The sequence below is a fragment of the Diospyros lotus genome, chromosome 1, assembly GCF_014633365.1.
Source record: "Diospyros lotus cultivar Yz01 chromosome 1, ASM1463336v1, whole genome shotgun sequence".
NCBI classification, from domain to species: Eukaryota; Viridiplantae; Streptophyta; class Magnoliopsida; order Ericales; family Ebenaceae; genus Diospyros; species Diospyros lotus.
Genome location: NC_068338.1, coordinates 51,995,043 through 52,010,616, shown reverse-complemented (window position 1 = coordinate 52,010,616; position 15,574 = coordinate 51,995,043). Strand labels below are relative to the sequence as shown.

General features: G+C 37.5%; 2 protein-coding genes across 12 annotated transcripts in view; one reads left to right on the top strand and one right to left on the bottom strand.

Moving 5' to 3' along the window:
• LOC127805914 (uncharacterized) overlaps nucleotides 1-15,574 on the bottom strand; it is a 37,536-nt gene that overhangs the window by 11,694 nt on the left and 10,268 nt on the right. The window contains exons 6-8 of one of the 11 annotated variants that reach the window (XM_052342762.1): nucleotides 13,892-14,052; nucleotides 13,302-13,545; nucleotides 12,706-13,090 (exon numbers count right to left, since the gene is read on the bottom strand). The exons of 5 other annotated variants lie outside the window; for them this stretch is intronic. In XM_052342762.1, the coding sequence (XP_052198722.1) occupies nucleotides 12,905-13,090; nucleotides 13,302-13,545; nucleotides 13,892-14,052 (591 nt within the window). In that variant the 3' untranslated portion in view covers nucleotides 12,706-12,904. Of the gene's footprint in view, nucleotides 1-12,705; nucleotides 13,091-13,301; nucleotides 13,546-13,891; nucleotides 14,053-15,574 lie in introns of those variants that run through there. 5 more of the 11 variants (XM_052342810.1, XM_052342783.1, XM_052342828.1 and 2 more) reach the window with 5 other exon arrangements.
• LOC127805899 (D-xylose-proton symporter-like 2) lies at nucleotides 697-10,293 on the top strand. The gene is made up of 14 exons (XM_052342740.1): nucleotides 697-849; nucleotides 990-1,087; nucleotides 2,754-2,832; nucleotides 3,966-4,025; nucleotides 4,191-4,257; nucleotides 4,338-4,462; nucleotides 4,946-5,047; nucleotides 5,141-5,509; nucleotides 5,605-5,652; nucleotides 5,730-5,792; nucleotides 6,644-6,724; nucleotides 7,060-7,158; nucleotides 8,552-8,689; nucleotides 9,875-10,293. Exons 1-14 carry the CDS (start codon nucleotides 802-804, stop codon nucleotides 10,004-10,006), a joined length of 1,509 nt encoding a protein of 502 aa, XP_052198700.1. The 5' UTR covers nucleotides 697-801; the 3' UTR covers nucleotides 10,007-10,293.

Genomic DNA, 15,574 nt, shown 5'->3' with positions numbered 1-15,574 from the left:
CTCTAGTGTGAAAGAAAGAGAGAGAAAATTTGGCTGATGTCATTTTTTGTAATTGCACACTATGAATAAATTAGTAATTTACTTGTGGGTGACGTTGAGAATGTCCGACTAGCATTCATCGTATAAAATAGACTAACATTTAATTTGGGGTGGGGGCAGTATGTATGGCGACACAACGGGCACGTCTTGCCTCTTATCGTTGGATTCACGTGCAACAACTTGAGTCTCTCTCTACTACTAGTATTAATATTATTTCCTTTTTCTTATCTTCATGTTTGTATTCTCCACCAATCTCAAAGTTTTTTACTTTCGAATGAATTGATTCGTGAAGTTTTTTAATTTTTTCAGCTCACATTTATTTTTTTTATCTCTATATTTTATTTTTTTTTTGTTGTACAAAATTTTAATTACACTCATATCCGTCTGTTCCCGGGGTCTCCTTCAACCTTAGCCTTCCCAATGATCAAATCCGTCTGTTCCCGGGGTCTCCTTCAACCTTAACCTTCAGCCAATGATCATTTTCTTGTTAATTTGTCTGTCTCTCGTAATGTCTAACAGTCCAACGTAGCTGCATCAACGGCCGCTAGTTCCAGCTTCACAGAATCACAGTAATGTCACTATCCTTCGATTCCTTTCCCATCTCTCTCTAAAGCCCAACCCCCATCCACGTGAATCCAACTCTCCGACAACACCCCCTCGACCTTCCAGTGGCTTCCCCTTTTTCCAAAAAACACGGACTCTCCCCTCTCTCTCATTTGCTTCCGAATTGGACCTTGCTTCTCGCGTTTCTCAGAATCAGAAATGGCCTCGGCTTCATCCGATCCGGAGCAACTCACATCCCTCGGAAAGGTTACTTCATTGACTTGCTCTGACGCCCTGTTTGTGTTCGCGTAATTGTCTGTCTGTTTCCGTTCAAACAGAAAGAAATAAAATAAATGAAAGAGTGGGTGATTTTGATTGTTATTACTTTTGTTGGTGATGCTGATTAGGGTGGCAGGTCATCGGGTGAGATCGACAGTGCCCAAGAGCCTCTTATTAACGGAGAGACGCACCACGAAGATTACTCTGTTCTTGCTGCTATCCTCCCGTAAGTATTCATCTACTTATATCTGTAGGGACACTTACGGTTTTTGCATAAATATTGGATTTTGGCTAATTAATTGTGTTCTGTGGAGACATGTCCGATTACACATTGACTTGATTTTTGGTTTTGTGTACTAGGTGCACTTGAAAGAGGTCTTGCATTGTGAATTGAATTGAAATGGGTTATGAGTTACATTAAGCACAGGAGAGGAATTTCCAGGACCAGGTCCTGGGTTTTTTATTTATTCTTTTATCTGACTCTGATACCCACCCTGTAAGGCAAGGACCCAAAACAGGACCTAGGTAAACCCTGCCTCAGCCCCCTTGTGGCTACAGAAATCCCTGCCTATTTGATGCCCAATTTGGCAACTCCTTGACACTTTTTCCACTGCATATCCCAATCTAATTTAGGTCTAAAGGTAGCTAGGTTTGAGGTTCGACCTAAAGGTTATGAATTAGCAACAAATCAGTTTCTGTTTCAGAGGTTGATTAGCAAGGGTGGCTGCCACCTGCAGTCCCCTGGCTACTGTTTTTGTTGTTTTAGTTGCCCTTGGACTTTACTTTAGAGCCTTTTGTTAGCGTTTTGAGTTGAAACGAATCCAACTCTCATGGCCTCATTTCTTACCAAAACTTCCCAGCAAAAACACAAGCATTTTGAGCCATGTTTAGGCCACTGCAGCACAAATATCCAAACCCTAAATGCTTAGGCAGCCTTAACTAATTTACTAAGATTTGACTACATATTTTCTAGTGTAGCTAGGCCCCCTTTTGATTATTTTTGGGTTGGTTTCATTGCCTCAAACATGCTTAGCAAGTGCCACTCCCGATGAAAAGTGTCTTAACCATGACTTGCAGCCCCTATATCGGAAAATTATGCTGATGAAATACTTCCCAACTCATGTTCTATTTGTAATGATGACCATAGCACACTCCTAAGTTACAATGCAGATATGTTAAAGGGGCCTGAAATTATGCCAGTAAAATACTTCCTTACTCATGTTCTAATTATGACTGTAACACACTCCTAAGTCAGAAATTGAGGTACTGAAGCAGGGCAGATTCAGCTGGACAGCCACTGTGGCTAAATTGCTGCATCAGCTAGTTGCTGAGCGACCAGCCTGTTTTCAACTGGAAACCTCGGGTTTCCTTCAGCTAAAAATTCAATCTAATTCAGTATTTTTCTTAACAGTAAATCCTTCACATCCACGCTCAATTTAATCCAAAATAATCCGTAAAATCCTAGATATAACCTCAGTACATCATCACAGATCAGCCGATAAACTAGTAAATCAGTCCAACAATTGTTTATCATACTGCCATGCCGTATTCTAAACCTCAAAAGACATGTTTACAGCTTACAAAAGACTTTCAAAATATGCTTTTAAATCAGTCCAACAATTGTTCATCATACTGTCATTTTTGCTCTTCTTGACTTGGATTATTGTTTAATGGTTTATCCATTTCAATTTATATACATAAGAAACATTTTCTGTTTAGGAGCACACACTAAAATTTAAACACACGACTGCTTTTGTCTGTTATCCAAAATAAATGCAAAATGAGTTCACTTCCAATCTGGCTGCATAGTTCTTTATTCATCGACCATTGACAAATAAGCCAGCATCTACTTTCTTTGGTTCTTGATGTGATTGGTAACTCAATAATTTCAGATTTCTATTCCCAGCTCTTGGAGGATTACTATATGGGTATGATATTGGTTCCACATCATGTGCTACAATTTCCGTAGAGGTATGCTTATGTTGAAGCCCTTCTTATAAAAGGACATGAAAAGATTTGTATAGCTGGCCCAAATAGCCAGGACATTTTTTCTAGTTGAGTGATTTAATTATTGCACTGAGAGATCTGTGCCTATACATGTTGCATTTGTCAATTTACTTTGTTACTAGTTTGTTTTTATTAAATTCTGTATAGTTTTGGTGTGACTGCCTGCCTTTTCTCACTGTCATCTCCTCACATGCTTGGTGTCTTGGCCTCGACAGATTCAGTCAATGATTATTCAGATTGCATGCATCTATTTTTTTTTGGGTAACTGTTTTCCTGCATTCTAAAACTGCAGTTTCTTGTTGAGCCTTCCCAACTTTGTGTTTCTGGAACCCTTCCATAAATAAATATTTCCTTTTCCCCCTGACTCCTAGAAAGCAAGACTAGTAAAAAGACAAAAGAATATTCTTTAAAATATATGTTTCTGTCCTCTCTAACTTGTGGGTATTATATAAGAAATGGGCAAAGAAAATGGTCAAAGTCCCGTTATGCTTTAAGCAATTTTATGCATGAAACTACATAATTAAGTGGATCTGATTACATGTTTTACTCGTCTGTAAAAACTATTATTTTTATCTTGTTTGGATCATTAAAAAAAGCCTGAAGTCTGCTGTTTTCCTGGTTGATTATCAAGTCCATTCTGAGAGGCCAAATAAATTGGATGAGCCCGCCTTTTTAACAGATTGCAAGAACTTTTTCATGTAAATGATGATCTTTTAGTTCTGTTCAAAAGACAACAGATATCCAGCTTGGCCCAGGCTTTTTGTCTGGACTTTGCACCTCAAACATGTCCAATCATCTTATGTAGCTAGAAATTTTGAAAGGACCAGTGTCTATAAAAGCTTAAATCATATTATGATGTGACAATGATATCTATATCATAAGCCTCAATGGCATATCTGACCCGATCCTTTCATCAGTAGCAATGGATTGCAAATAATTTTCAAGCAGGTGTTGAAATTCAAGCTCAGTACTTTACTTACTCCAGTACCATGTCAAACAATTAACTTCTCTGAAGTTAAACTGTTAGAGAGGGGGTGATGAAAACAATATCATGCAGGACAGCTTTAAACATCAAGATTTCCTCTTTGTTTTTGCAGTCAGCCACATTAAGCGGGATTACATGGTATGATTTGTCCTCGGTGGAACTTGGTCTCATAGTAAGTTTGCAACTCTTTCTTGCTTGTTAAACTTGAATCTCATTAGTGGAAGCTTTGTTTTTCCTGACTTTTTTACTTGGAGTTATGCTTAACAACTGATCACTGAAAAAGAATATCTTATATATGGGAACTTCAATTTTTTTTTCTTGCTTCTTCTCTTTTCAGACTAGTGGCTCACTGTATGGGGCTTTGATTGGCTCTATCTTGGCCTTTAATGTTGCTGATTTTCTAGGTTAGTTATTTTGGTTAAAAGTTTATATTCAGAATTATGTTTCTATAGTTAAATGTTTGATTCTTGAATTGGAATTTCAGGAAGAAGAAGAGAGTTGATTGTGGCTTCAGCATTGTATCTTGTTGGAGCTTTGGTTACCGCAGTGGCGCCAGACTTTGTTGTTATGGTTATTGGACGCTTTGTGTTTGGTATAGGAATTGGACTGGTAATGTACATTACTACCATTTTCTTACTGTGTCTTCACCAAGGTCTGCGTCTTCCATAGTTTGTTTACATTGCTCTTGTACATAGATGGCCATTGTGGCTTCAGCATTGTATCTTGCATGCATGTATATACAGCTGACAGTCACCACACTAGCCACACGCATTAACTCAAGTGTGAATGCGGATGATGGATGCAAGTAATCACTCAAAACATATTAGGTTTTCCATATACAAAGTTGTTGTACTAGTACATTTTATCTCATCAATTTTTTCTGTCCTTCGATTTGATTAAAATGGACTGTTCTTCCACAAAAACCAAAGCAGGAACTAATACTAGACCTGCTGACTAAGTCCAAAGGTAGAAATACATGGATACTCGTCTCTATATCTGTTTAAAAAAGGATGGATAGAACTGCTGATGCATTTAAAGACTGCTGGTTCTTGTTTTTCTTAAATTCTCAGAGTCCTCACTGTGCTTATGTAGGCAATGCATGCTGCTCCAATTTACATTGCTGAGACAGCTCCAAGTCAGATACGAGGTCGACTAATTTCTCTCAAAGAATTCTTTATAGTTCTTGGGATGGTTGTAAGTATTGCAAGCCATGTTTAAGCCTTCCCTGAGTTAGAATGGCTATGAAGCAAAGGCTACAGAAATCTGAATGCCTGGAATCTCTTGCAGGTAGGTTACACAGTTGGCAGTCTTCTAGTTGACACAGTTTCTGGTTGGCGCTACATGTATGTGGCTAGTACCCCCTTAGCACTAATCATGGGAATTGGGATGTGGTGGCTACCTGCATCACCTAGATGGTTACTTCTTTGTGCCATACAGGGAAAAGGTAATATGCAGGATTTAAAGCAGAGAGCCATATGTTCCTTGTGCCGGATCCGTGGTGAAGGCACAAATGATTCAGCTCTTGAAAAGGTAGATGAAATTCTTGATGAGCTTTCTAATAGCGGTGATGAGCAAGAAGCCACATTAGCAGAGATGTTCCAGGGAAAATGCTTGAAAGCTCTTATTATTGGTGCAGGATTAGTCTTATTTCAGCAGGTATTCTTGTTTGTTTAGGGCCATTGGAGATGCATACTATGAAGCAATAAGTCTTAACATCTACGCTTACATGTATCACTCCCATTGCATGACAGATAACGGGGCAACCTAGTGTCCTTTATTATGCCGCATCTATCCTTGAGGTACACCTTTTGATCTTTGTTAAAGTATTGAGTGGATAAGCATGTAGAGTTCACACGAATCCATTTCTTTTTGATAGAGTGCAGGGTTTTCTGCAGCATCTGATGCAACTAGAGTCTCAATTCTTCTTGGGTTATTAAAGGTACATCTGCTGCTATCAAGAGCATTTTTTTTTTTTCACATATATACCCCTCTCCTTGTAAACTTTTTTGTGATTGTTACACATAATCACAAGCTTGCCTGAAGTCTTCATAAATAGTATGGCGTCTAACCTCCTTTGGTTGATAAATCCTTGATGCAAATTAAGCAGGGGCTCATTGGGCCTACTAATTGTGAAGAAAGAAGTTCTCTATCACCATCGTAATCTTTCTGGAAAAAATAGACTGAACTGATGGACAGTATTATGTTATTCATTGGCTTATTTGGCTATATCAAATCAAAGTCTTGGTGATGCTGGAATCTCCTTTTGCCTGTTCAAATCTAATTTTTGTATTCTTAACTTAACTCCGTTATTAACCGTCTGCTATATAAGCTTTAAGTGAACACTGAGCTGCCTGTTCAAATGTATTGCTGATTTGCTGAGAATGTACGAGTCAATTGTCAAAACTGTTCTTTCATGTGTACAGAATGCATTAGTCAACTCTCCAAACTGGTAGTTTGCTAAATATGGTAAGCTTTTGTAGGATCTAGTAATGCATCTTGATATGTTGCTGGTACGTTAGGGGTGTGATTGAATTGGTTTTTCAACAGAAGCGTACTTGAGATTCACTTTAGGATTCTTCCTCCATACTCCATAGACATAATTTTCCCTGGCTCTGAATTGATTTAAACTTGCTTTCTCTGATATCTGCTTCAGGCATGCCAGCTCCCCCCCTCTTCTTTTCCCTCATGCATGTGGCTTGAATTTTGAGTAATTGGATTTTGAAGTCCGTTATTCTCATTTCTAGTATTCTTCTAGGTTCTTAAGATGTCTGACATGTTTAACGTTTGTAGTTGATCATGACTGGAGTAGCTGTCACTATTGTTGATAGAGTTGGAAGACGGCCATTATTACTTGGAGGTGTCTCTGTTATGGTAACAGTTCTTTCTTCACTGACAGATGTCTGCTCATTAATTTTACTTACAAAAATATTGAGACGGAAGGAGGGCGTGCTGACATGTTGAGAGAGTGACCCCCCAGGTCACTTTGTTATAATCGAGTTTCTTTTGATTCATTGCTCAAGCCTTGCAAATCCCCAAGCCACTTCTTTGGCCCACTTAGCCCACTTGGTCTTGGACCCTGATGGCCTGGGCCCGCATTAATTTTTAACCCAACTCTATCACTTGGATGATTTTCTCAGACTTGGACCAATTATTGGGCATAACAATATCTTTTAAGATACCAAATAATATAATTAAACGCGTGGCAGGGAATTTCGTTGTTCCTTCTGGGAGCATATTACACTTTTCTGGATGATGCACCAGTTATGGCTGTAGTCGCTTTGCTATTATATGTTGGGTGCTATCAGGTACATACAACTTTACTCTTTCTTTTTATTCGATGGTAGTGTGTCCATGTCTAAGGGCTTGTTTCCTAATTTCATTATTACCATTCTTTCAATGCATTTATTCATTTCTGTCACTTTATCTTACCTACCAGAACCTATCAGATTGCTAGTTTGCAGCTATTTTGGCATTCTAGAAGTTTCTCGTGTGATTTTTGTGCTTTAGTGTTGGCACACTTGTTTCTTTAACCATTTTTTGAGTTCAGTTTATCTACATTATCAGGAGGTTAACAAGCTTGAGTCTATGTAAGTGTTTCTAACAAGGTCAAGCTCCTTTTTGTTATTTTGTACAAGTAACTCCATTGGAAAAGTTTAGAACCCACCCCAAGTCCTTGTTTTTAACTACATTGTTGGGCCCCTCCCTTAATTGCTTACCCTTATGGGACTAATCCTTACTTAAAATGATATTATGTTTGTGTTTTAGGAGGCTATTCACCTCTTTTCCCCATTATTTGCGTTTGTTATGCGCTTGTATTCTGTGTTACTGCACCTTGGTTTCGTCTGTTTACATGCAACCAAGTGGTCGCGTGCAAGGAGTGCTACAAAGTTTGACATACATTGTTGGACCTCTTTCCTTGTAGTTTAACATTACATTTTTGGACTATTGATAAACATATGCAATAATAGTCAACAACAAAATCACAAGCCTGTGGATATCCAATAATAGACTAATGTTGATCTTGTAGGGGAATATTACATCATTTCAGCTCCGATAAAGGGGCAAAATATGTTGATCTTGTAGGGGAATATTCATGGTTTTTGTGCCATGTTGCTGTTTTTTTCCTTGTTTATATATAGCTTATAAAGGGACAAAATATATCTCTGGTTCCGTTCAGTCCACCAGCTCGTGGATGTAATAAAGACGAAATGTGTTCTTCACTTTCAGATGGCAAGTGTAGATCAATTACCCAGAAAGTGTAGCTGATTTTGCAATTTAAATATCCTTAAGATCTTTTCATGATGGATGAAAATTATGAACTTACATTTAGTACGCCAATGCTCTTCTGATCTCAGTAGAACAGCCCTGGAAAGTGTTTAGATCCCATTGGATGGATCTTAATCTTTTGAAATATGATAAACCTATCATATCTTTAACTTTAACATGATGATGGTTGCCCAATAGACTATACTACACAAACAACACACTAGCACCTATGCTAAGCCTAAGTAGAACAAAATTTTTATTTTTTAACATTCATACAAGAGGAATTTGCTCATTCGGTGCTTTCTTTTTTCCTCCTTTTCCTCTTTGCTTTCCTTTATCTTTTTGTCTATTTGGCTTACTACTAGTCTTCCATCAGGTATATTGCAATACTATTTCTTGCTAAAGCACTACTTATGAAGAATGGTTTTACAGTTGTCATTTGGTCCAATTGGTTGGCTGATGATCTCTGAGATTTTCCCTTTGCGCCTGAGAGGGCGAGGATTGAGTATAGCGGTGCTCATAAATTTTGGCGCAAATGCACTGGTTACGTTTTCATTTTCTCCTCTGAAGGTGCTTTATTCCTCTAAATCATTTTAGTTTTGCAGTAGTCTTTGAAATGAATAAGTTCGAAATTATCGATATCTTGTAGATGCTTAAATTGTAGCTATGTCTCCAAGCATGCTAACATCAGAGTTCCGTTGACAGGAATTGCAATTCGTCTATTGTCTCTTTTCCATTATTTCTTCTTTCTTTCGTTTCCTTTTCTTTCATTGCTAGCATATTAGTAACTAGAAATAAACTTTAATAGAGTCTGTTATGAGAAATATGGGCTGTTTTCTTCATGTTGATTGAAGGTCAACTAACTGGTATGAGTACCTTCTACATCAAACTTCAGTTATTGTTTGAACTGTGAGAATACTTTTTAGGATCCATGCTTATATGCAAAACAATTGCAAAAATGCTAAGATGGACGCGAGCTAAACTAAATTAGATGTGGTTTGCAGTTATGGATTCTGAGATGTTAAGAGGGTAAAACACTATTGAAGATGAGATGAGAAAGTAAGTTTTGTGATGTGGACCTATGATGCTTGAAAATGTCTTGGGGTGCCGTTTCAACGTTTTCAAAATGCCAAAAAAGCCCCCAAAAAATATTTCCGGACAATTTCTATAATTTCGAAAACATTTCGAGACCGTTTCATAATATTAGGAAAATATCATAAACGTATTTCTATCCACAGATAGGTTAGAGACGAAAAATATTCCATCTCTAATTCAAAATTTTTAATTTTTTTTTTTCAAAATTTGTTTGAATCCATTATGAAATTTATGTTTATTTTTAGATTAAATAACTATTTTTTATAATTTTGTATATTAAAAATTATACTTACAAAAAGCATCTTATATTTTTTTCATTTACATGTTTTCTCGTATTTCTGCTTTTCACTTTTTTGAAAAATGCTGTTTTTTCATTTTCGTTTTGTATAGTATATGTTTCTCATTTGCATTTTCATGCATTCTGGACGTGGACTGTTTACAACAAAGACTTATCATTTTTGGAAGGAATTTCAAAACCAGGGTTTCAGTTGTTATCTGCTTGTTCTAAACCATTATCATTTAAACTCCAGCATGTTGTAGCAGCATCTGGTCATACTTTCTGTTGATTCTGGACCGTATGTATTAGTATTAGTTCGCCTACATGTACCTGTTCATTTTCGGGTCATATTTTCTGTTATCATTCACTTGTTCTGGTTGCAGGAATTGCTTGGAGCTGGAATTTTGTTTTTCATCTTTGGAGGGATAACTATTTTAGCTCTCATTTTCATATACTTCCTCATACCAGAGACGAAGGGGCTCACTCTAGAGGAGATTGAGGCCAAGCTTCTTTAGATCTGTACTTCTAGTTTGCCCTTACTAGTTTGCCATTTTGACATCACTCTGAGATGACCTATTTTGTTTACTTCCATGTGGAGACGGCAATTATTATCTTCAGATTGTCTATGTAATCTTTAGGTAAGATATTGAATCACATTTGAATGTATACTAGGAAGAACAATACTTAGTCTGTTACATAGATCTTTATTGAATTCATAAGTTGTAGTTTTTGGTTTGGTAGTTGTAGTTTTCTTCTGATATTTGCTGATACATATTTCATCTATGATTACATTACTTTAGTGCATGCACTCCAATTCCATGACAATAGCTTCTCTTTTAGTATGAGTTCAGGTTGCTATATAAAGGTTTCCACTCTCCACTCTACTGAGCCCTTCAACATCAAAATTGAATTGTAGAAGTGGGGTGTGTGAACAATAATGTTATTTTAGGTCTTTTCCATTTCAAGACACGACCAAAATGGTATCTAGAGGATGATGTTTTTGCTTCTTTAACTTTAGATTCTGATAAATGCAAAATAAAATCCATTTTACATTTGTGATACAATAATATCTTCCCTAAAGCTTCATTTTCTGCATTTAGGATTAGTTTACCTCATTAAATTTTGCTTCCCCAAGTGTGTGGGCATTAAAGATTGTATATTTACCCAGCCAAATTCATATTTTTGTCTTAAAAAATCAAGCATTTTTGCATTTTTTTTTATTTTATCCAAAAGTTTCAATTTTGACAATAAAGTTCCGATTTGATCAATTAATTGTAATTTTATTCACAAATTAAATTCAATTTGAGAGGCGTCCACGACCTTTTGACGTGGCATGTCACCTAGCGTTTTAAAACATTTTGAATGGACTCCACATACACAAATGTAAAAAAATAAAAAATAAAATAATAATAAATATATATATATGCACATAAAGAAGGAAGCAGGCGGGCGGATGACGGTGACAATGATGAAGAAGGGCGATGATGGCAACGATAGCGAATGGCGACGATCGATTTGGAAGCTATAGGCGATGATCGATTTAGGCTTCCTCCTACTCACAGCAATGATGAACAATTTGGAAGCTGAATTTACCACTGATTTGAGCTTCCTCCCACTCAAGGTCACTTCACAGAAAGTGACTGACGACTCTCTGCTCTTGCCAGTTGCCTCACCCTCGTCGTTGATCGCTTAACCTAGCCCCATTGATGTCAAGGATCGGCCATCAAGCTTTCAGATTCGATCTTCTTCCAGATTAGTCTCCATCACCATCTCCAACTTTTAAATCGACTGTTGCCACTAGCCCAACATCGTAACATGTCACTGTTATCATCCTCTGCCTGTTTTCCTTTATAAATATATCTATTACTCACACACACATATATATAACATATATTTAATATTATCTTTTTTTTTTCATGTGCATGTGAAGTCTACTCAAAATATTTTAAAATACCAAGTGACATACCATGTTAGCGGATCTTGGACGCCTCTCGAATCGGATTCAGGTCGTAGATGAAATTACAACCAATTGATCAAATCGAGACCTTATTGTCAAAATTAAAACTTTTGAATAAAATTACAAAAATATGAAAATATTTAATTTTTTTGTGCTAATAGCTATTTTTTTTATGGTCGTCCAAATTCTTCATTGTTTCAATTAAATCCTTTAATCTAATTTTTGACTTAATTTAACTCTTGTACTTTGACTTTTTTTTCATGTGATAACTTAAACTTTTTGTTATTTCAATTACATATCTAAACTTGTATTTTTTAATTAATTTAACATTTATACTTTCATGTGTAAAAATAAAAAAGATAAAATGAGATGATAAAATACATGTCACAGTCTATTCACGTCAAAATACAAGGGTTAAATTGACTCGAAGATATAGGTTCAAATGCGTAATTAAAATAATAAAAAATTCAACTTGGCACCAAAAAAAAAGAAGAAGTCAAAATACAAAGGTTAAATTTACTTAAAAATGCAAATTCAGATATATAATTGAAACAAAAAAAAAAAATTGAATCATCACACAAAAAAAACATAAAAATACAAGGATAAAAATATATATTTGGCCATATGTAAACTTTGGGTGCGTGGCTCTCCCGGCTTCGAAGAAAAGTTTACTCCCAAGCCAACTTTACAAGGAGTTGCCGGTGAAGATGCTGAACCTAAAACACCATGTGATCCTAAACCCTAAACTCTAAGTAATGTTCACTACATGGTCCATAAATTCAAAAGTTGGGAGAGCTGATGGTGTTACTTCGGGATCAAGGGGCTGCCCAGCAATGCCCGGCCGTGCCTGGCTGGCCCACTTGCAGCCTGCATACGGCACGCGTAGGCCCGATCAAAATATTGAGCAAATTCAGCACGAAGGGCAAAGCCCACATGGGCCGGCCCATTTTGGCTTGCAATTTTTTTATTTTTGTTTTAAATTTAAAAATAACTATTTAATAAGCACACAGCATGGACTCAAAGTCCAAGTTCACCAAAGGGATGAAATGGAAAGCTCACCTCAATCCTTCCCTTAATGTCTTCCTAAAGAAAGTTGTGACAATGACCAAAGTTGAAGAAAAGAAATTAAAAACAAGATTTCTGGCTAACAAAAATAGGAAAGGGGCAGTTTTTGCTGTGAGCAAGGAGGGGCATTGCTGTTGAAATGACAAGAAACCATAGCTTGAATCAGCCGAAATTTGATTCTAACAGAAAACCTAATTTAAGTTATGGGGATGTTGCCCGAGATAGATTACACAAATAACTAAAAGTACTTAAAACATACAAATTTTAGGCGAACAATAGCCAGGCTACTAGCTTGTCAGAATCCGAAGTCCAAACCAGATAAAAGACTATTTGTTCCATTTGCATGAATAAAGGGTGAAAAGTTTACCAAACAGGAGGTTTAAGTTCAAATCTATCGTCTAAACATGCCTGAACTTTGTAGTGTTCTGCTATACTCTGCAATAATGGAAGAGTTTTTAATCAGTTCCCATATCTTGGCAGAGTTCTTCAGCCAGCCGCGTTCAGACACTGTCCGCGCGAAAGATGGGCCACTCATGGATAAAACCTGAGAATATAATGGGGCACTCATGGATAAAACCTGAGAATATAAAGGAATTCCAATCTTTATTCTTGCTTCGTTTTCAACTAGTGATCAATGAACCATTATTCTAAAAGTTTCTGCAACGGTAATTGAATAACTTGTCCCATTTTGACATGAAAAAACAATGATACATTGCTTAAGAATTTGGGAATCAAGTCAAGCTACTAAAGGAACACATAGACACACAAATACATAAAAAGAGATTTACCTGATCACGTAATTTCCATAACATAGACGAATAACTCTCATGCTGTGGGCTCAGGGAGTCATCTCTACTTTTAAATGGAAGAAGAAATAAATTCAGCAAATTCGAGTCTGGATCGTTGCTCGTGTTATTAAGAGTGCCAGGAATTTGGTGTTTACTTGCCATGAAAGAAGAGGTGCTGAAATATTGTGTAAGCGCCTTCTTTAGTTGCATGAAGTTATGAGGGGCCAGATCTTGGTCTCGCAGTCTACAAACAGTGATGCAATGAAACTTAGCAGGTCGCCTTCAGTTCTACCCTTTATTAATGGATAACAAAAGAATGAAAAGAAAAGGACAAGAAACCCCTGTCCAACCCAGCTCTGGGTTGCAAAACCATAGGACTGTGACAGATTGGAACAGTGGGGCACACTGAAATATTAAGATATATGTAAGTCAGGTTGGATTGCATCCATGGATCCAACAACAGAACCACTGAATCATGTTGGAAAAAAACCCAAACCAAACTGACCCAATCACGTTGGTTTTAATCAGTTCTTGAGTCTATCCAGACCCACTGAAAACTGATAGTGTTAACTTTGTGTAAGGTAACTCACTTTGTATGTACAAAAACTGGAGTTGCCATGTACTCTTCTCCAGGCTCCTGAATCTTATCTTTGCTTTCTTTTTCAGAACCCAGGCTAGAGGACTGTGAAAGGGAAAGTGCAGGAGAAGATGGATCGGGTATACCATGTTTCAACAAGTCTATCTGCAATATCTAAACATAATATTAGCTATGTTGAAAGTTCAACCCTGATGAGAAAAACCAATTGGGATGTACGTTAATAAGAGAAAGTGAGAAACTGTCAAGAAAAGAATATCTGGTTTCATACTAAAAAGAATACAAGTGCACAGAACATGTAGTAGAGACAACTGAAACCACAAAGAAATTATTACAGCTGTTGGCAGTCCAGGCTGAGAGGCACTAGTTAAAGTACAACTCAAGCACTTAATTGACTTTGAAATAAAACTGAAACAAATAAAGCTTCCCAGGTTCTTAATTTGAGACCCAATTGCTAGTCATGGCCTCGGGAGGCATCCAGAACCACCCTTCCCTCCCTCTTACAGAAAGACAAAAGAAAAAAAGGAATAAGCTTCATGTACCTAAATATTATTGAAAAATTCAAGAAATTTCCAGTTGCATTTCTTAGTAATATTAATGGGTCAAAACAAAAAAGAAGAATCACGGGTTACATTCTCAACTAATCATTGAGCATCAAGGTTGAACCTTCTCACTACTAGTAACTTGCAGCTTGTCTACCCTTCCTCTAGCCTTCTTAGGGATTTTGTTACAACTCTCGGGTAGAACTCACCCTCAAAAACTAGCTGTTAAGGAGAGGGTGCCCAAGAGATTATAAACCCCACACCAGAAGCCTGAACTTTCAATGTGGGACAAGTCCCATACCTTGCAATGGACTATAACATATCACCACACTCCGCAGCCCGGCGCTCACGACGACAGGCTGTGCACTAACCTCTGCTAGTCTCGAGCGAACACTGCAATGTCGACGTCACCTTCATCATCGCTCGCTTGCACTGGGAGCCATGGGGTTGGTTCTGATACCAAATTGATAGGAACCAGAAAAGAAAGCACTGAAACTTCTATTCAATTCACCAACTCAATCCAATTACAAGAAGAAAACTAGGCATTCGAGAGGCCCTTAACTCTCCCAAGACTTAATACCAAAATCTTCCCCCTTCTCAATATCTTCACCCTCTACATATATCTCTCTCTCCCCCCTCAATCGCATTCTGTTACGCACACTTGCTGGGTTGTTACACAACCCAGCAATTTCCCCACTCTATCCCTTACACACATGGCTAGCTGTTATGCCAGCCAACCAATTTACCACCCCACCCCTGCCTCTTGGACCTTCTTTGGTAAATCCCATGAACCAAGACCTATCATTGATAGGAACCAGAAAAGAAAGCACTGAAACTTCTATTCAATTCACCAACTCAATCCAATTACAAGAAGAAAACTGGGCATTCGAGATGCTCTTAACTCTCCCAAGACTTAACACCAAAATCTTCCCCCTTCCCAATATCTTCACCCTCTACATATCTCTCTCTCTCCCCCCTCAACCGCATTCTGTTACACACACTTGCTGGGTTGTGTAACAACCCAGCAATTTCCCCACTCTATCCCTTACGCACATGGCTGGTTGTTATGCCAGCCAGCCAATTTACCACCCCACCCCTGCCTCTTGGACCTTCTTTGGTAAGTCCCATGAACCGGG

Excerpts from the sequence above, each read along its gene's own strand:
- LOC127805899 (XM_052342740.1), top strand. The coding sequence starts at position 802 with ATGGCCTCGGCTTCATCCGATCCGGAGCAACTCACATCCCTCGGAAAG. Across the intron at positions 850-989 it reads AACTCACATCCCTCGGAAAG|GGTGGCAGGTCATCGGGTGA; the intron begins GTTACTTCATTG and ends GATGCTGATTAG. Across the intron at positions 8,690-9,874 it reads TTTCATTTTCTCCTCTGAAG|GAATTGCTTGGAGCTGGAAT; the intron begins GTGCTTTATTCC and ends TTCTGGTTGCAG.